General features: G+C 39.9%; 1 protein-coding gene across 1 annotated transcript in view; it reads left to right on the forward strand.

Annotated features, from left to right (window-relative positions):
* Positions 1-2,575: 2,575 nt before the first annotated feature.
* SPTLC3 (serine palmitoyltransferase long chain base subunit 3) overlaps positions 2,576-22,422 on the forward strand; it is a gene marked incomplete at its 5' end in the record, with an annotated part of 69,963 nt that continues 50,116 nt past the window's right edge. Inside the window, 3 exons of the mRNA XM_039223310.1 lie at positions 2,576-2,700; positions 5,059-5,152; positions 18,888-18,993. Coding sequence (XP_039079241.1) covers positions 2,576-2,700; positions 5,059-5,152; positions 18,888-18,993 — 325 coding nt within the window. The remainder of the gene's footprint in view (positions 2,701-5,058; positions 5,153-18,887; positions 18,994-22,422) is intronic.

Raw genomic sequence — 22,422 nt, forward strand, 5'->3', positions numbered from 1 at the left:
ATGGACACTTAGGCTCTTTCCATGTTTTGGCTATTGTTGAGAGTGCTGCTATGAACAGTGAGGTACATGTGCCCCTAAGCATCAGCTCTCCTGTATCCCTTGGGTAAATTCCTAGCAGTGCTACTGCTGGGTCATAAGGAACATGAAATGATAATAAAGTTTTAAATAATAATTTAAATTTTAGCTTCCCTTCCCCCAAGCTTGAGTAAAATTGATTCTGCTGGAATACTTGTTTTCCTTTGGTTTCTGACATTTTGGGGGATAAATGAATTCTGAATTGAGAAGAGAGGCCACCAGCCATCTGTTGTATGACAGTGTGACCTCTCAGGAAGGGCAAAGATGGTACATGAAATGTTCTCTTTCATATTAAATTCAAAATAAAACTTTGAACTCACTAATTAATGCCTTCTCAAGTTTAACCCTTCATCATTTTGGCACCAATAAGCAAGGTAATTTACCAATTTAAATAAAATTCGATATCACACTGTATAGTAAAATATGTTGACCTTTAGGTTGAAAAAAGCATGTTTATAAGTAATCCTGAATATGAATATTTTTCTAACTTAAAGCTGAGTTAAATCTGTTTCTGTGTTCCTTGGTTGCAAATTACGTATCTCCACTTGTACATTTTTGTGTTTTGTCCAATGAAGCATCCCCAGCACCGCTGTCCAATAAAAATATAATGCAAAACACATATATAATTTAAAATTTCTAGGGGCACCTGGATGGGTTAGTCGGTTAAGTGTCCTACTTCAGCTCAGGTCATGATCTTGTGGTCCATGAGTTCAAGCCTGGTGTCAGGCTCTGTGCTGAGAGGTCAGAGCCTGGAGCTTGCTTCAGATTCTGTGTCCCCCTCTCTCTCTTTTCCCCCTCCCCCACTCACATTCTGTGTCTATCTCTCAAAAATAAATAAATATTAATTATTTTTATTTTTTAAAAATTAAAAAATAAATAAAATAAAAATAAAATTTCTAGTAGCCACATTTTAAAAAGTTTAAAAAGTTTAAAAAAACACATAAACTTATTTTCATTATAGGTTTTGTTTGACCCAATATATCCAAAATATTACCATTTAAACATGTAATCAATATATAATATTTATGAGACATTTACATTATTTTTGTTATTATTTTTGTTTTGTTGTACTAAACATTCAAAATATAGTGTATATTTTACTCTTACAGGACATTTCAGTTCAGACACTAAGTTTTCACTGGTTAAAGTGAAATAAGTAGAATATAATCCTACCGGATAATAACGTTGTGTTCAGTGGTACCTATTTTACAGTGCTTCAGTTTTTAAGTTTAAATAATGTTAACTAAAATTAAATACAATTTAAAACACTATTGCACTAACCACATGAAGCTCATGACTACCATACTGGACACTAGAAGTGAAAATGATGGCAAACAGAAAAATATGAGGATCGTTAATATTTACTCTTACTAAAGCATGAGGGATTCAGTATAAGAAGCAGAATGGTAAAAGCATGAACTTTGGAGTTAGGCTGAATTATCTCTGTTGGATTTTATCTGTGATCTCTTTACACCTTGGTTTTCTAATCTATAAAGTAATAATACCTGCATTACTCGGCTTTTAAGATTAAATGAGAGAGCTTAAAGAGTAACCTTTGAAATCTAGCACACTCCAAAGGTTCAATAATTTGTAACTAGATTTACTAGTATCTATAGGTGTCATGGGATCTGTTTGCCTTTAAGTGTGGGGCACCTCTGCAAGGGTTACAATTTATTTAATCACCTGCAGGATGTAAGGAAAGGGAAGAGAAAAATTGTGGTATTTTTTTGTAGATTTTATTGCATTATCTATACTTATATATAAAAGTACACCAATCATTAAGTATATACCTCAATAGATTTTCACAAAGCAAACATACCCGTGTAACCAACACCCAAATCTAGAAACACAGCATTTAGAGAATCTCAAAGATCTACTCATGCTCCCAACAAAATTAACCACTATCCTAACTTCTAATATTAGTTTTGTTTTGTCTGTTAGGTTTGTCTGTTTGTAAACTTTATTTTTAAGAGTTAGAGACAGAGCACAAGTTGGGAAGGGGCAGAGAGAAAGAGGAAGACCCAGAATCTGAAACAGGGTCCAAGCTCTGAATACAGAGTCTATCAACACAGAGTCCAATGCAAGGCTTGACCTCAGGAACGGCAAGATCATGACCTAGGCCAAAGCCAAACACTTAACCAACTGAGCCACCCAGGTGCCCCAGTTTGGAAACATTATATAAATGGATTCAGCCTGTCTGAATGTGTGTCAGACTTCTTTCATGCAACAATGTATTCGTGAGATTCTTTTCATTTTGTTGTGTAGGGCAATATTGTTCCTTTCATTACTGTGTTTAATTCCACTCTGTAAATATCTCCACAGGGCATTTAATTCATTCATTCTGTAGCATGTGGACATTTGGATTGTTTTTTGACTGGGGCTATGGCAAATATACCTGCTACGTACACTCTCACACATGTCTTTTGGTGATGCTCTGGATTTTGAGTTTTTGATCTTATTGAGGAGGGAAGACTCACTCATCCTATCATTTCATGTGCAGGAAGCTTGGATAAACATAAAGAGTTGGAGAACCTTGTGGCTAAGTTCCTGAATGTAGAAGCAGCTATGGTCTTTGGGATGGGATTTGCAACTAATTCAATGAATATCCCAGCACTAGTTGGAAAGGTGAGAATTTGTTAACTTATTTGTCTTCTTCTGTGTGCCTAAGAATTACAACTCTGAGCAGGTACTATTAGAAGTATTGCTGAGAAGGTCATTTTTTCTTTTTTTTTTTTTTTTTAGGAAAAGCTGATTGGATGTCCAGCTTTTTATTTTTTTAATTTTTAATGTTTATTTTTTTTGAGAGAGAGAGAGAGAGAGAATCCCAAGCAGGCTGATATGGGGTTCGATCTCATGAACCGTGAGATCATGACCTGAGCTGAAATCAAGAGCTATACATTTAACCAATTGAGACACCCAAGTGCCCCTGGATGTGCAGCTTTTTAAATAAATATAGCAGTTTAGTCCAGCAAATTTGTTCATAATGATATTTCGGTTATAGAATTACAGCCCTAGATGTGGGTCACATTTCATCTTTGATGATAGTTTAGCAAAAACAGTTAAATGTTTAGGCTCCCAAGTCCCCATTTGCAATGCAGCAAAAACTTATTGGGCATTTATTTGAACAAAATGTTTTGCTCATGCCACTCATTTGTTCATTAACAAGTGACTTACTGAGAAACTACTTTGTCCTCATATGAGGCAAGACACAGGACATATAAAGATGAACAAGACTTGTGCCTTGTAAATTTATGTAGTCTCTAGGCTGTTGGGGGAAGCAATACACCATATAAAATAGGATGACCACCACAGAAAAATCATGCACAGACGGAGAATAGCAAGAGTTACCTCCAAGCTCTTCTTGAGAAAGACTGAGATGCTCGTGCAAAGTGGGTGACATGAGGACTGAATCTGTTACTTGTCTGTCAGGTTTTTTCCTTAAAGTAAGGAAGAGACAGCAGCATGCATAAAACATTGGGCTTCGGAAGAACTAGAATGTATGGTAGTAGATGAAAAAAAGACTGGAGATGAAGACAGGTGCCAAATTGCATAGACCTTGTCATCCTCCTTGAATGTTGGAAATTCTTTTTTAATTTTTTTAATGTTTTATTTATTTTTGAGAGAGAGAGAGACAGCGTGAGCAGGGGAGGGTCAGAGAGAGATGGAGGCACAGAATCCGAAGACAGGCTCTGAGCTAGCTGTTAGTACAGAGCCTGATGCAGGGCTTGAACCCACGAACTGTGAGATCATGACCTGAGCTGAAGTCAGACACTTAACCTACTGAGCTACCCAGGCGCCCCGAGTGTTGGAAATTCTTGCTGAGGAAAATGGGGAAGTTGATTGGCTGGGCTTAAGTAAATGCCATAATCATATTTAGGTTTAAAAACTCTGACTCATGACAACAATGCAATGTATTATCTTTGACTGGATTCTGTACTGGAAAAAATAGAAGGAAAGAAAACAACTCTAAAAGACGTTGGCATCATTAGGACAGTTGGGAAGATGAATTTGTGCTGTCTCTTAGGTGATAGTACTACATAAAAGTTGGCTTTCTTAGGTGTGATCATTGCATTGTAATTTAGCCAGAGAATGTCCTTGTTTGTCATAAGTGCATGTTGAAGAATGTAGGGGTGAGGGATCATCAGGTTTACAAGTCTCAAACGTTACCAAAAAGTTATAAATACACACACACTCGCTAGAGTATTGATGGCTCTTGCCCAAAAAACTTACAATATGTCATGTGTGAACTTTCTAAAATATGAGCAAGAACTCAAAGCTTCTGGATGGTCACAAAAGATAAATGGCCACCATAGTTTGTCTCTGCAGTTTTTTAATGCTAGAGCAATTTTGTAATATAGAAATTTTTAAATTAAAAAGGAAAATAAATTTACAACTGTAATTTATAAGAAATAAATTTGATTGATCTTTTTCACTTGTCTCAGACTGACCTGCCATCCATGCTTTCCCAAATGCAAAGGTTTTAACTGGAAAGCCATGATACTTTTATCTATAAGAGTATCAATACAGAGGAGAATGAGAATTGGAAAACAAGAGCTTGAAAGGCCCTGCAGAAAAGATCCCTGCCTTCCAGAAGGAACACACCAAAAACATCTCAAATAATCCAACACACAATTGAATAACTCCAGCAAATCCACAACCCACCCAAAGTATATCCATTTTCCTGTCGAACATCAATTCTTTAGAAAATGCTAGCTGGCATTTAGCCAAGATCTTAAATGATCTTCTCTGACGAAAATCAAATGCAAATGATTAAAGATGTAATCCCTTAAAATAACCCCCATGGTCATTAGCTTATTGTCTATAGGATTTTACCCATATAGACACCAGGTGAAACTCTGGGCCTTTTAAAATGAAAATGGGTTTGCGATGTGTGTTACAGGTCTTGAAGTGTCTATTTCCAAATGCTGTTTTTCTTTAAGTTTATTTATTGGCCTGTGCTTTGTGTGTTTGCTTTCTGAACAGGGATGTCTCATTTTAAGTGATGAGTTAAATCATGCATCTCTTGTACTCGGGGCCCGACTCTCAGGTGCAACCATAAGGATCTTCAAACACAACAGTGAGTATCCATGCATCTCCCCCAATATATACTGCTTGCTTCTAGAAGACAGTAAAGATTACTGATGGGGCTTTGTCCTTGCTCTTCAAAGTGGAAACTTAGCCTCATGAAACACAATTATGTTTATATTCACTACTGGCTTGTTGACCTCTGCTGACCTGAAACAAATGGTTGCAGGGCCTTAAACACCCAGATTGCTAAGTGTAACCAAAACACATTAGTGTCACAATTATTAGTGGTCTCGCAGTGCAGCCTCTGAAAACATGACTGATCTGTTAGGACTGACATTTAATTATCAGAAGTGTTAAAACTCTTCCTTTTCTATAACTCTGATTTAGGAAAGTTTTAAGACTTAGGTTTTATGTTATCGTCAGATAAAATGTGGTGTTCTTCCTTAGAAGAACTCCTTTCACTATTCCCACCCAGCACATGCTTACAATCTAATAGGAGAGGCAGATATGTATCAATCAAATACATTGTATCGTACAATCGATACAATTGTATCGAATACATTGTATTGTAACTGTATCATAGGTTAAGTAGAAAAAGGGCCACAGCAATATCAGGCAGTGGTTGGCCAATGGACCTTTACATGCTTACCAAAATAGTGAAAATCAGAAAGATGACAACATCAAATATTAGTAAAGATATAAAGCAACTCTTGCCCATTGCTAGAGGATACAGTTATACAACTTCTTTGAAAAACAACTTGCCAGTCTTATAAAGTGAAACATATCCCTATACCATGATCCATAAATTTTGCACCTTGGAATTTCCAGCATATGTCCACAAAAAGGCTTGCACAAGAATGTCCATAACAGCTTTAGTCCTAATAGCCAAGACTCAAAACAACCCACATATCTATCAACAGGAGAATGGAAAAGATCTGTCCTATATTCATATAATAGAATATAACTCTCTGATTTAAAAAAAAAAAAAAAAAGGAATAAACTACTGATACACACACCATGGATGACTCTTAAGGAAAATTATGTTTAATGAAATAAACTAGACAGAAAATAGTATATAGTGTATGAGTTTGCTTATAGCAAATCAAAAACAGACAAAACTAATCTGTGGTGATAGAAATCATAAAGATGCTTGACCCTGATTGTGAGGGAGGGAATTGGTGAGAATAGGCATAAAGTAACTTTCTGGGGGGATAGAAATATTTGATATTTTGATTGGGATGATGTTTACATTCTTATTAAAATCATTGAGTTTTACATTTAAAATATGTCAATTTCCTTGTAAATAAATTTCCCCAAAAATATAATCATTATCATATAATATCTTTGGTATTAAAGAAAAAAGTATGGGCTTCACCCCAAGCATTTGTATCCTTGTTCTATAGCTTGTTAGCATGTGGTCCTAGTCAAATTACTTAACCTTCTTGGATTTCAATTTACTTATTCCAAAAATGAGGATAATTACAATGCCTGATGCATTGATACATAGGTGAAGGCATATAAAGTGCTTAGCACAATGCCTAGCAGTGAAAACTTCTGAGTCACTTGTGTCTGCTGTGTTATTATGATTATTATTATCCTCATCATTTTCATTGCCAGTGCTACCAAAAACAGTAGAATACATCATGATGACCCAGAAGAATGCAGAGGTCATTTCACTCTGGGGATTGCATGAAATGGATAATATTTGCCATAGACTTTGAAGGATTAAGAGAACTCTGATCAGGGATATTGGAAAGGAGATTTCAAACAGGATAATCTGGAGTGTGTAAAAAGCAGCAAGACCTCTAGTGTGAGACTGAACTACTGGAGAAGAGCTGAAAAAATAAGGTCTTGGCCAGTTAATGAAGAACCAATAAGATATATGTACATATATACATATATATATACACATATAAATACATATATGCATATATACATATATACACAAGATATATGTACTTCAAGAAGTGACAAAAGGTGTTTGGACAGTTCTGCTTCATTCCATGCTGTTCTCTGGATGAACTGGCTTTGCTCAAAGCCTTTAGTAGCCCTCCTCCGTGTCTAGCGGCAGTGAAAACAAAGGTATAAGCTTTGAGTTGAGGTAAAGCTTCAAACAGCCTCAGATGGAAAAGACCATCTGCTTATGGGTTGTAAAGATCAACTGTCCCCATCATAGTTTTCATACACCTTCTCTATCCTTCATTTGTTACTATTTGGAATTTAACCCAAATTCTACCATTCTCTAGATTTCCCTTGGCTGTTCTATAGAGATGATGATAGAAATAGAGATAGATAGATGATAGATAGATAGATAGATAGATGATAGATAGATAGATAGATAATAGATAATAGATAGATGATTAGATAGATAGATAGATAGATTGATGATAGATAGATAGAGAGATAGAGAGAGAAGCAGACAGACATGCCTGTATACTCAACTGGGAAACTAAACATTTTCTTATTCACTAACCAAGCATTTCTGACTCTCCAGCTTAAGGCTTTATGGTAGTGATTCTCCAATGGTTCCCCTCTCCTGTCATCTCCCAGTATTTATGCCTTAAGTAGTCCCTTCCTGCATTGTCTCAGTATTGGTTGATGTGACCAAAGGAATATAGTAGAAGTGCTGATATGTCACTCTTAAGGCTAGGTGTTAAAGGCCTTATGGCTTCTGTCTGTTCTCTCTAGCATCACTAGTGAGGGCACTTAAGCAGCCTATTCAGAAGAACTGAGGCCTCTTGCCAACAACCATGTGAACAGGATATCTTACTGATCTTCTGGCCTCGCTCAAGCTTTCAGATGACTGTAGCTCCAACATCCTGACTGCAGCTCACAACTTTCTCGAGCCAGAACACACACCTAACATATAAGTGTTTGTTGTGTTGGAGTAATTTGTTACATAGCAACAGATAACTAACAAAGCTTCTCTAGCCACTGTTGCTGGAGCAGAAACTGGATACCCAAGTGTGATTTCCTTCTTCCTCTTTTGAATCTAAAATGAATGACTCAGCAGACCCTGAGTCCTCTTACCCCACTACTTTACACATCCAGTCACTGGCAAAGAAGCCAAAATGACAAGCAGGATATGCCATTCTTGGTCGTCTACATAGAGATGAGAAACTTGAAGTCTTGTAGCATAAGCCAGGTGTGAAAGAGGGTTCAGCTAATGCTTCTTGAGACAGCTTCCCATGGCCAACATGGTGAAGGAATGTCAGGCCTAACCCATTATGTTAATAACCCTTCCTTTTGAGTGTAGTGGGGCAAGGGATGGCTTGAATTGATTCTTTTCCTGTTGGCTTAGGCTGAAATATGAAGAGAAGGGATAATCATCTCCTACATTCCAAACCCACAATTATCAAAACTTCTGCTCTTGTTCATGGATATATAGAGTAGATGCCAACAACATGAACACAGCAAGGAAGATTATTTCCACATTTTTGTTCAAACACAAATATATACAAATGATTTAGCAGAAACAGAGTGGGAAAACTTCTAAGTAAACCCCTACAAAACAGCTTTATTTTAAACATTCAAATAAACTGTGCAGTTCAGCCACAGATTGAATCTTTCCATTAGTTCCAAGTGCTCAGTAATTGTTCCAGGGACAGAGAGCAGATCAGCCAGCTTCTCCTGGTCCTGCTTATGCCACCCTGTGCAGCTATGTCCTATCTCCTTTTTCAGATTCCAATCTCAGGATAGTAATTCCAGTGAAAATACATCCCAAGGGAGACATAGTAACTGTATCAGGAAGAAATCTGACAATATCTAGACGGCTGGTAAAAACGGACATCATTGGTGATGGACAGATGGACATTGTGTGTCCAGATGAGATACCCTGAGGATTCAATGTAAATATCATAGTATTCAGATCAGAACACCTCCAAGTAGGAACATTTTATTGAAAAGAAAACAGATAAACAAGAGAATGTATTCTCTAAATATACTAATATCATAAAAAACAAAGAAAGGCTGAGGAGATGATCCAGATAAAAGGATACCAAAGATCTGTAATAACTAAGTTCAGTACCCAACCCTGGACTGGATTCTAAAAGAGACAGGGAGATGCTATAAAGGACATTCTTGACCAATTCACAAAATTGGAATATGGCCAGTAGGCTAGAAAATACCAGCTGAAATTAGTTATGTAGATTAAAAAAATTAGATAAAATTAAATAGATAGACAGAATGATAAAGTAAATGGAAAAAAAGTGTTAATAGATGAATCTGAGTCAAAGAGTATGTGGGTGTTCTTTGTAGTACTCTTATTCTTATAATTTTTTTGTTGAGTTTGATATTATTTTCAAATAAAATTTTAATTCTTTAATCCTTTGCTATAATTTTAATTCAAGAATTTTATTTTATCTACCAAATTTACAAAGTTCTTAAAACATTCAGTAACTTATTCTTCATACCTTCCCTTTGTACTCCCAGAAAACCAATAACATTTCTCATTTACATCTGTATAATAAATGTTAACTGTGGTTATTTTATACCAGCAAACAGCACTTACCGCAAATTTACTTTATGCCAGATGCTGAGCTAGGGGCCTTCTCTGATGTACTTATTTTATCTCATGGACAATCCCATGATGTGGGTGCTAGTTTACAAATGAGGAGATCCAGGCTTTGGAGTATTAAACAACTTGTCCAAGATCATACAACTGTTCAGTACTGAAGCCTGGAGCTGTCTGTATAAATGCTGCCCCTTCAAATTAGCTGAGAGTGTGTGCAGTGTGGGTCTGAATTCCATCATCTAGTGAAAATTCTATTAGATATAAGCTGCTGTTGCTCTTTAACTTTCTGTGGTTGGTAGAATAATGGCCTTTAAAAATGTCCGTGTCCTAATCCCCAAATCCTATGAATTAAAGTTGCAGATTGAATTCAGGTTGCTAAACAGCTAACCTTAAAATAAGGAGATGGTCTGCATGGGTCCAGTGTTATCATAGAGTCCTTAAATGTTGAAAAGGGAAGTAGAGGAGGGAGTGTCAGAATGATGCCATGTGAACAAGACTCTGATGGTCACTGCTGGCTTTGAAGAGGGAAGAAGGTCACACACCACAGAAAGCCAGAAGCCTCTGAAATCTGGAAAAGGCAAGGAAATAGATTCTCCCTTACAGCTTCCAGAAAAGAAGGCAGCCCTGCCCACTCCGTGATTAAAATAAAGTAAGACCCATTTCAGATTTCTGGCCTCTGGAACTGTAAGAGAATGTGTTGCTTTTGAGCCATACACTCTGTGCTCATTTCTTATAGCCAGGTAGGAAATGAATACACTTTCATTCTCAGACACACAAAGCCCTTGTTCCCACTCAATAGCATGCTTACTACCTTTAGGAATTGGCATAATTTCCCAGCTATTGTGCTTACATTGTAAGAACAGCCACCTCTGAAAGAGGAGTTCCTCCTTCTTCCTTGAGACGTGAGAAAGATGAGATGGTGTATGGACAGGGAAGAATAAATGGGGTCATGGTGTGTAAGGCATCAGTGGCTGCTGACTGTCTTTCCCACTTTGCTGTTCCCAGGATAATACTAAATTCCTCAGTAGACGATGATGTTTTAATCCTCCATGTGCATCCATACAGATTGGAATAATAACTTGAAGAAGATATAGAGGATATTAAGTTGCCTTCCTGTGCGGGTATAAGGCTACAACCCAGCCAAGACTGAAACTAATATCTTTTGAGATGGGTTCTTAAGAATGGCCACCTAAACCAGAATGTTCTTAAACATCAAGATGATGGGATTTCATACAACCCTCTACTTATTCTGACCTCCCTGGCTTTCCTCTGCCTGTTTCCTCTGCTTATACCTTGAGATACTTCCCTGACTTTTTGAAGAGAAGAGGTCCTATTTTATGTAAATTAGTACTAGAGGATATGCTTTGTTAATTAGAGCAACTATATATAAACCAGAATTGTGGATCCTTGAAGTTTTGAACTGTGTATGGGTAAAGTGCACCTAAGGTGCAGTTAAATCTATTCAGACCATTGTAAGCTTTGAATTCTATTTGAACAAGCTTGATGTTCAATCCTATTTGAACAGGTTGAATAACTCCAAGCTATTCCTCATGTCCCACAAAATTAGAACAAGGGACAAAGGAGACCAGACAGAAGGAAAATTCTGAAAGGGAACAAAATCAGAACACACAAAGGCTACACTCCAGGGAAAATCTCCAAGGACTCAGAAGTACATTTCTAGCCATACCAAATTCAAAGTCAGGTACTAGAATTCTTTATCACCATAGATTAGTTCTTCCTGGATAGTGAATATGGACAATTACTGAGACCATATCTATTGCCAGGCACCATGTTCAGTCCTCTGCATAATCAATTCATTTAATTTTAACAAAACCCCATATTTATGGTTCTTTCCATTATCTCTACTTGTTAAGAGAAAACTGATTCAAAATGATTAAATGACCTATCCAACATCACACATGATAAACGGTGAGAGTCCAAATTCAAACCCACATGTGTTGCTCTTATCTTGGTTCATATCTCCCAGGAACAACCCTGAGACAAGGGTTTGAATGCAAGTCATTTATTTAGGACATGATCCGAGGAATCATCAGCAGATGAGCAGGGAATGGAGACAGAGAAGTAAAGGCAGCCAACAAAAGGTGTGTTGTCAAGCAAGTTACCACAATAGACAACCAGAGCTTAATCCTACCTGGAAACTCAGCATAGACATACTTCAGTGCGGTGCGGGAGCTGGGTTATTTATACACCAATTCCATGTGTGGGAGGTTGGAGGATGCTCTTGCTTAGGCTCCATATGGCCCCGCAGCCAGAAAGAAAGCTCTAGGACAAAGAATGGCCTGTGTTTGCAATAAGAAGCCCAGATGAGGAATATTGCAGGGCCTATACATCATTTGCTAACGTTCTTATCCACTAGCTAAGTCCAGCTATTTCCAGGCCATATTAGGACCCAGACAGCTGTGGGTTCTTGTGTAAAAAGCAATCTAGGTGATGACTTATCCTGTTAGTGGCCTAAATTTTAACCCAGCATGCTAAAATTCCTCTGGCTAAATGCTAAGAATATCTCTTTGCATTTTCTCCTTTGGGCAGCTTCAGTGAAATAGCCAGTCCTTGGGTTGCCTTTGTGACTCATTAGGTGCCACAAAACAGACTTTTCAGCACATTTCACAGCCTAAGCTATGGAGTCAGCTCTGACCAGGGACCAATAAGCTTGTTCTCCACTGCAACTCTGGTGCATTTTGAGGAAGTGGGCTGCAGCTCCTTTGGGCATGCGGATGCCTATGGTAAACACACCCTCTGGGCTGAGTATTAACACTCTGGCATTCCAGGACCTCAAACCCTGGATAAATTTTAACTCTCTGGAAAGGGTGACATCTTATTGCAGAGATTTGGGGAAATAAGGACTGAGTTACTTTTTTTCTCAGAACCTGCTCACTTTACTGATAATTACATAGGATCTGGATTCTGGAACAATGTTTCTCAAACTTTAACATACACTGAATTCACTAGGGGGTGGTTGTTTAAATGCAGACTATGACTCAGTAGATTGGAGGTGGGGCCTGAGCCTCGGCATTGCTGCCCATCTCTCAGGTGACTCTGATATTTCTGGTGCAGGACCACACTTAACAAGGCTGTAGGGTAGGCAGGCAATCTCTGTCCTCAAGGGCATCACAAAGGGCTTCTTAAACTAGTCTTGGAGAGAAGCAGTTTTTTTCAGCTAGGAGAGTTGCCATGAGGTCAGAGGGATGGGCAAGCCAAGAATTTGGAGCAGTTGGAGAAAAAAAAGTGGAAAAGAACCAAAGTTCTACCTAGAGTCAATTAAGGCCAAGAGTAGACAGAACAATGAGTGCAATGTTTGTGGGAAAACTCTGAGTTCTGCTTCTGAGGGCTCAGGAGTGCTGTTTGAGTGGAATATCAAATTGAGACTATTTTTTACAAGCCACGACCTTTTAGATCTTAAGGTCCAACTTGGACTCCTGAACTGAGTTGTTCACTGTAATAAAGACAGCGATTGCCTCAGTATGTTTTACAACAACTAACAGTATTGAACCCTTGCTGTAATTAGCCTTTTACATGTACTGAGTCATTTGAGCCTCATGACTACACAATGAGACACCTGCTAGGATTATCTCCTTTTTACAGGTGTAGAAACAGAGGGACAGAGTGGTGAGGAGACACAGAGCTAGACACAGTGGCAGAGCTCGCATTTACACCAAGAAGATCTGATTCCAGTTCCTATTTTTTTAACTTTATTTATTTATTTTTGGGAGAGAGATAGAATGGGGGGGAGGGAAGGGCAGAGAGACGGAGACACAGAATCTGAAGCAGGCTCAGGGCTCCAAACTGTCAGCACAGAGCCCGATGTGATGCTCTAACTCACTAACGATGAGATCATGACCTGAGAGTAAGTCGGATGCTCAACCAACCAAGCCACCTCGGTGCCCCTCCAGTTCCCATTTTTAAGCACAATGCACCTTTACTCCCTTTCCCTGCCTTTTCCACAGCTGCCTCCCACTAGCTAGTGAAATGCAGGAGACTTTCTTTCCCATGCAGCTCTCCCCGAACAAGCCAGTTGGGTTAGGCAGATGCTGTCAGGGTTCACTCTGGTTGCCCTGGATCTGAGATGCAGGATCCCAGCACTGACCTCTGAGCCCCTACCTTGTTTCCTGAATCACATCTCACCTTCCTGCATTGATCTCAAGCACTTAGGGAGTCCACCTGCTATGTTTAATTCCTCTCAGAGAATCAGAGCCCTACGTGCTGCATCAGGCCAGAACCTTGAGGACACCCTGTCCTCATGTTATAGGCTCTACTTCTCCTTCATCTCATGTCCTGAGGTCATAAATTGCTGGTATAATCCCCTCTCCAGGTACCAAGGCCCTCCCCCTAGCACCTGCCTCACCCTCAAATCAACCCAGTTCTCTGCTCTCAGTTGCCTTTTGTACTCTTGCATGGAAATCACCTTGCTTCTTACAAACTTGCCCAAAGGCCATGCAAACCTGCTCACATACTAACAGATATATCAAGAAAATCCGAGCCTAAGTATTTTCCCAAACTGTAAAACTTAACATACCAAATTTTCAATGCATCAGAAATTCCCTCACTGATCTCATGAGGAAGAGACTATACATGTGACTAGAAAAAGACATTTACTTTGCTTACCAAAGTTAGCCATCCTGATTATGCTTTTCCCCTAAAGGCTAAACAAGGGGGCATTTCCCCCATCACCATCTTAAAAGTAAAAATGATTGATTCATCATTATTCACAGTTACTGAAGTGCCCATTGGTTACTATTTCACATTTGGGCTCAGTGTTTGAAGGATGAAATTGGGCATCTCCGAAGGAACAAGAAGAATGGGGAACAGATGGGGAGCAAGGGCTTAGAGTAACGGGTAGCATTCCATCATCATCCAACCATCTATTCACTTAACAGATATCGGATGGATGTCTATCATGTGCAGACATGAAAATATTTTTGGTGAGCATCCCATCAAATAGGAAAGCAGAGAGTGTGTCTAAATGTAGCTGAAGGTGGGTTTTGTGGAGTTTTGAAGCACGAAGGGATGAATTGTCAACCACACTGAGCAGCATATGGAAGGTACAGGCCACATTCAGCCTGACCATGACAGCTGACCCTGTATCCAGAGGAAAGGGAAGCCATTGACAGATGAGCAATAAGGGAAGCTCACTTGTCTCAACAAAGGTCAGTTGCACAAGAGAAGAGGAAGGAGGAAGTTGTGGCAGAAGAAACAGTGTTGTCACTGTACGCAAAAGTCAGAACAAAGCCAAATATTGACTTTTTATCTTCAGAAAGACACTCTTTGAACTACACCCATCCTCCCTTCTGAGAAGAATGTGGCTTCCTTGTTTCCTTGCACCCACTTTTCACAATTCATTATCTGCAGCTTCCCCAGATCCCAGAGGCTTGTTGATATTATCAGGGCTTTGAATTTAAGAACAGGCTCAGGAACAGGCTCTCAAAGTGTATTTGTCACCTAAGCCTAATTAGTTTTTGACACACAGTTGGATTATTCCAGGTATTCAGTAATTCAGTAATCCAACTGGACATGCCTGAGACAGACCAGGACTTGCTTTGCATCCTAGATGTGGCCTCTATGTTTTCATTTTTAATGGCTAAATGTTTAGCATCCATCATATCAGCTCGCTCCTCTAAGCCCTTTACAAACCAAAGAAAATCACTTTATTGGGCCAGATGGTAGTGAATGATGTCTAAGGCATGGCTGATACCCAAATTTGTGGCAATTACAACTCCATAGCATGTCATTAGATTAGAAGGACATTATACCATAGTGCTGTGTATGTGCCCCTCGATAGCATCAAATTTATTCTTTTCTTTTAATTTATATACCTCAGAATTTTCTTTATAAACTGACAACAAACTGATTTATTTGGGTTAGGTTTTTGGTGGTTGTTAGTGTTATAAACCTAGTGTTCAGTTAAGCATCTGACTCTTAATTTCAGCTCAGGTCATAATCTCACAGTTTGTGAGTTCAAGCCCAATGTCAGGCTCTATGCTGACAGTCCAGAGCCTGCTTGGGATTCTCTCTCTCCCCCTCTCTCTGCCCCTCCCCTTCTCTCTCTCTCTCTCAAAATAAATAAATAAACTTTAAAAACGAAAGAAAGAGAAAAAAAAAACCACAAAAACCTAATCATTCTTTCCTACTTCTTAGAGGTGTCATGAGGATTAACATCCTGCAAATATAAGTGCTTTAATAAGCAACGTTATTTAAAAATCCCTTGTAGATGTTAGCATGTGGCTTGTAGAAACAGTAGACTCTCACAAGGCCTGCAGAACATAAACCACAAACCCCTGAATCCTATGGATCTGTAACCCACATGCTATAGCATTATACAGCCAGACCTAAGAACCAAAGGGAAGCTGCCAGACACTAATGTAAGTCCAGAATCTCACACTGAGTGAAGTCATCCCTTTCTCTGCCCAGCTTCTGTGATTCTAAGAGGTCAATGAGTTCCTGCTTCACAAAGGGGAATATGGCTGGCTGATTCCCCTCTGTTCAAGAATCCCAGTGTGTGGACACCACGGGGTTTCTAAAGCCTCACCAGAGACAATCCCTATGTAACTCTTTGCTCAAGTGGAACAGGACAAGTTCCCTGCCATGGAAAGGACTGGGATTCCTCTTGTTTCCACCTGCAAATTCATGAAACATATCATGGCCATTTAAGGCTTGTTCTCTATCCTGCTTGTTAATGAAAGAATGGAGAGAATCTTCTATTTTCTTTAGTGGGGTTCATTTTAAACCTAATCCCAGACTAAACCTATATTATTATGTGACCTATTTGATTGCGTAAGCAGTAGAATAATCTCTACATATACAGATTTTTCAAAATCTTAGAATATTCATTTTTTAAGTGACTGCTAATTTGGTTCACTTAGGTTTGCTTTTGTTACTATGGCATGGGGACCACGCTCATCATGTGTCATTTCTGTACCAAAAAAACTTACGAATTCCGGTTCCCAGAAGGAAAACACTCTTTACAAGAGTATTTACATTTGTCATCTTTTTATTCCATTCAGAGACTAACAGGCCTGCAGTAGATTATAGAAAAAAGGAGCTGTATCTCTTGATCACACAGTTCCTTCAACATCTTGGGAACCCAACCTAAAGCAAAATGTCCATACAGGTGAGGGTTCACTATCCCAGAAATTCTCAAAATAAGAACGCTGCTTTCTGTTTCCTTGGCTGCCATCTAGTGGGTAATGATGTAGTGTCAATAAAACACAACAATGTCTGTGAAGACGGAAGATGTCTGCCTGTCTTCAAAACAAAATAGAAAACACAGTCAATGCAAGAAATATTGCAGAAATGAGGCAATTATCCTTTATCATAATTTCTACTTAGATATTAAAGTGTTAGTCTCCTTCCATTCCTGGTCTAAATTCCTTTCCATGATCAAACACTGATTTTGCACTAATATTGTGTGCTGGGACTAGAGCTGTAAGGAAATCCTAAAACAGATCCAACCACAGACTGTGACTCAAAATAAAGCTTCAGGGATCCCCAGTGAAAGAAAGAACCTCAGCTAACTTGAGCCTAGACCCATGACAAATCCATGAATATTTGCATCTTTGGTATATTGTATCTTGTTGAAGTGGCCAAAACCAATATTGACATGCCATCTTAAATTTATCTCTGCTAGGTTTTTCCTGTGTGCAGTTTCAAAAAATATTTATGTTTACTACTTATTTTTTGGAAGAGAGACAGCAGAGAACAGGGGAGGGTCAGAGAAAGGGAGACACAGAATCCGAAGCAGGCTCCAGGCTCCAAGCTGTCAGCACAATGTGGGGCTTGAACTCATGAACCTTGAGATCATGACCTGAGCTGAAGTTGGACACTTAACTGACTGAGCCACCCCCCAGGCACCTCTCCTGTGGGCATTTTTTAATGGAATCTCTAGTGCCTGGTGACCATTACATAACAGTCAGGTCAGCTGTTTAGTAGCACCTACAACTTTTCAAACTGAAATCAGATTTTAGACCTAAAGTATTTTGGTTTCAAATTCTCATACAGGGATAGTCTGAAAGTACAAAGAAATGTGGTAGAAATGTAATGAATCTAAAAAACATGCACATAAGTTTCTGGCTTTTTTCTCTCACACACACACACACACACACACCCCTACAGCTGAATGCTAGTCCAGTCTTTCCCAAGGGTCACTCGCCTAAGCCCAGTCATCAACATCTGGTTGCAGATAAATGAAAAGTCACTGAATTATATTTGACATCACAAGTTAAGAAGAATTATCTACCAGACATCCCTCCTTCTTTGTTCTACATGACCATGGAGTAGTTTGAGAAGAAAGAACAAGAGCTCTCAACTACGGCATTCTAAGGTAGTGGTTCCAAATGTGGGTCATGGTACAGACTGCATAAAGTTCAGATCCTGGCTCTGCTGGTTGTGACCATAAACCTCAGGCAGTTTACCAGACCTATGTGTGCCCTGGTTTCCTAAAACACAAAATGAAGGTGCCTCCCCTTTTAAGGTCATGGTTAGGATTAGACAAGGAATACATTTAGAAGGATGGCTAGAATGCAGATAGGGCTTAATAATTGTGTGCACTTATTAATGTGTCCAGATGCTTCCAAATAATTTTCAAAGGAGTGCTAGTTGTTCCCATGCCTTAAAGTTTGGGGTGGGAGATTTTGAAATTAGGGGTCAAAATGTAGGAAGTGAGACACCTGCCAGCAATGCCACCACTCTGTACAAACTCAGCCAAACTCTGCTCATGGCTAAACAACTGGTGAATATTAGTCAATGATATTCCTCCGAGTTCATTTTAACCTGGTATCAAAGCTGAAGCCCAAGGGATGCATTTAACGGAGAATTTCCAATCTCTGCCAAAGCAGGAGAGGAGAGCCTTTTAAGAGCCTATGAAACAAGGGCAATCGGATGGCTTAGTCAGTCCAAAGCGTCTGGCTTTTGACTTTGGCTCATGTCATGATCTCACAGTTCGTGGGTTCAAGCCCCACATCGAACTCTATACCGGCAGTGCAGAGCTTGCTTGGGATTCTTTCTCTCTCCCTCTACCTCTGATTCTACGTACTATACAAACCTGACTAGTATCTTGTCAAAGTTAAATTGTACTAAAGTATAAACCTCGTTCTCCCCCGACCCCAGGTATTCTCTGATTCTGATCAGGCTCTTTGAAAAAGTTCAGGTCTTAGCCTGAGCCTAAGAAACCTGATGCCTTCTCAAAAATGAAAATGGAGAAGGAAAAAAAAAAAAAACAACATGCTGTGACTCATTTTCTTTTTTGGTATTTTTAAAGACATGCAAAGCCTAGAGAAGCTCCTGAGAGATGCTGTAGTCTACGGCCAGCCTCGAATCCGCAGAGCTTGGAAGAAGATTCTCATCCTGGTTGAAGGCATCTACAGGTATGTAAATCACTGGAGACGTTTTCACACAGTGGGGCCTGCAGCAAGCTAACAAATGAGGAAAGGCTGACCTCTCCTAGCTAGATGAAAAAGTGAGTCAGATATTAGGAATTAAGGCGGGACCTGAGCTAGAGCTACCAGTGTGAGCTGTCAGGCTTTAAGTCACCTATCTTTTCAATGTCTATACATGTGGCAGAATACCTGGAGTCTGGATGCTTATGAAGGTGTTCTCAGAAATGCCCTTACAGGGCATTTTTCACTTGCAGTAATTCTTTCCACTACCTTTGGCTGCCCCACAGCTTCAAAGGCCTTTGCTGGCTATGTTATTCAACATCAGAATGCTTCCTGCCTTCTATGGCTGTAGTAGACATTGCTGCTATGTACCCAGATGCTTGTAACTAGACAGTACACGCAAACTCCAGTGGCTTGCTGAACTCGGCCAGTTGTTGGCATTAGAATACAAAAAGCCTGTGCATTTTCCACGAGGTAAGACTCGCCTCAAGTGCAATTCCTGATCTAAAGCTGGGAGCAGCTGGACTCAGCATCTGAAGGTATGCTCCATTTCCCACCTCTTTGAAGCTGAGTGGACAAAACACCCACTAGGCCACTGAGAGCTGAACTTTTACAAGGCACGTTGCGAAGGGATTTGCTTCCTTCTCTGTCCGAACTGGTTATCGACGCTAAAATGGAAGGTGCGTCCCAACTGCTCTGTCGAATGCCCCAGTCCCTGAGTCAAGGAAACATGATCTCAGAGTGCTCACTCCTAAATCAGTTCTCAAATAATCGTAATGTTGAAAGAATCGAGGGAGACGTTTCTTATAATTATAGAAAAGTGAATATTAAACGGAAGGAAATGAGAGCTTAACTTCTGCAAGAAGTGTGCTTGCAAAGGAGACTTGAGATCTAATAGAGGCTTTCATTCAGCCAGAGTGCACATAGTTTCTGTTCATGAGTGGATAACCAGCAGCAGAAGAAACGTGTCTTCATCCCTTTTGGAAAAAAAGAAGTGTTTTCTCCTAAATGTAAAATAATAATAATAATAATAGGCCAGGTATCATTTTGTTTTTTGTCCAGTCCTTACCAGGGGTTGGTGTTCTGGTGTTCCCAGTGCTACTGTGAGGTTGGGAAGCTGACATTTCAAGTTTTTAGTAATGCAATGTATGCATCACCTATCAGGACCTCCTCAGGTCAGCCCCCAGACGGTGTCTTATTGATGAAGTCTTTGGGATGACCTTAGAGCAGTGTTCTCAACCGCAACCCACCCCCACTCTGGAAGCACTCGGCAGTTGGCAGTTGTCATCTCTTTAATACAATACGATGGGCATCTGGTGGGCAAAGGCCAGGGATGCTGCTAGACATTGGCCCCTACCACAGAGGATCACTATGCTCAAAATGTCAACAGTGCTGAGGCTGGGAAACCCTGCTGTGGGTTAATTCGATTAGTAATTCAATTTAATTAATAATTTATTCACTGGCCTTGAACTTGCTACTTTGGGGAAGGCATCTCCTATTGACCCTGGGCTGTCATAACCTCAAGCACAGGTCTTGCTTCCTTGTGTGATCTATGCCAGCTGCCAGCTTGGGAGGGGAGCCCTTAGCTAAACACCTGTCATTCAGGCCTGGGCTTGCAGGAGCACGGATCAGCTGAGGGGGAGCAGAAGGGGCATCTCCTTTAACCAGAGTTAACAGAATCCAACTGCAAATAAACAAAACTTAGCTACACTCAAGGAAAGTTGTATTTTAAGTACTTTGATCATGGCTGAAATTAAGTGGACCACCAGCATTTCACTGTCAATGATTCCCACCAGTTACAGAGAGAAACCACTCCAGCAGCAGGGCTTGTTAGTGACTGGGCCCCTGTCCTACCATGATCTCAGGAGGGCAGGAGGGCCAGGTGTGGACTTTTGGCTCCAAGCAGGCATGGCATCAAACCACAGCCTGGGCTCCGTTAGCAATGGTGCCTGCTATGTTATCTCATCCTGAGTAACAAGCAGTTCAAAGCATAATGGCTTACATAGCAATGAGTTATTATTTCCCACATCACTGTGGGTTATCTGGACCAACTGGGCAGTTCTGCTCCACATGGTGTTTGTTGGTTGGGGTCATTCATGGGGTTGCATTCAACTGGAATATAGAATGCCCAAAATTACCTCACTCGGCACTGGCTGTTGACTGAAGCACCTTGTTCGCTTCTCTTTTCTGGAGCGCCTCCTGTATATGTAGGCTCATCTCACTGAGCAATCAAGTCAGAGCTTCCTTACGACATGGAAGGAATATCTATCTTCCAAGAGAATGAGAGCAGAGGCTGTCAGCCTTTTAATGTCTAGGCCCAGAACCAATATAGCAAATCTTCTGCCATGTTCTATTGGTCAGAGTATGGCAAAAGGCCAGCTCAGATTCAAGAAGAAAGGAGATAGAGCCCACCTCTTTTAAAACAATTTTTTTTATTAATTTATTTTTTAGAGAAAGAGAGAGAGAGAGACAAAGTATGAGTAGGGGGGAGCAGAGAGAGGGGAAGACACAGAATCTGAAGCAGGCTCCAGGCTCTGAGCAGTAAGTACAGAGCCCAACTCAGGGCTCAGACTCACAGACTACAAGATCATGACCTGAGCTGAAGTTAGACAGTTAACCAACTGAGCCACCCAGGAGCCCCACAGCCCACCTCTTAATGGGAAGATTGGCTTATGTGTGGAGGGATGGGGAGACTTGCAGGCAGTTATTGGAGACAATATACCACAGTCATGGTGGCATTTATTTATACAATGAAACCTCTGCTTTCTATGAACTTCCCTTCACAGGAGCTTTCTTTTATCTCACCTACACAGAATCTTGTCTTTAAATGAAACTGTGAGAAACACTGGGGTGGCTCAGTCTGTTAAGTGTCTGACTCCGACTCAGGTTATGATATTGCAGTTTGTGAGTTCAAGCCCCGCGTCAGGCTCTGTGCTAACAGATCAGAGCCTGGGGCCTACTTCAGATTCTGTGTGTGTGTGTCTCTCTCTCTGCCCCTCCCTCATTGCACTCTCTCTCTCTCTCTCTCTCTCAAATAAATAAACATTAAAATTTAAAAAAATAAATAAATGAAACTGTGAGCTAAAAGGGCCCATTCATAGCTAGGAAGCAGGGCACCTCTTAGGCCTCAATATTTTCTGGGGCCTAGGTCTCCTCATTTATAAAACAAGGCTAGCCTAGACTGGAGTTCTGGCACATCAAGGATATTCTCATTTGCTTCTATCACCAAAAAATGAATACTTTTCCCACAAAATTTTCCAAAGGGCCAGGGTTAGGAATGTGAAATCAGCAGTTCACAAATACACTTCTACATTTTAGAGATGTGTTATGGACACATACCTTGTTGACATCAACACAGAGCTTTCTTTACATTTTTACTCCCAGATGTTTTTATTTATTGCTATTGTTTGCCACCAT

The sequence above is a fragment of the Hyaena hyaena genome, unplaced genomic scaffold (assembly GCF_003009895.1).
Source record: "Hyaena hyaena isolate Hyena2069 unplaced genomic scaffold, ASM300989v1 scaffold_1317, whole genome shotgun sequence".
NCBI classification, from domain to species: domain Eukaryota; kingdom Metazoa; phylum Chordata; class Mammalia; order Carnivora; family Hyaenidae; genus Hyaena; species Hyaena hyaena.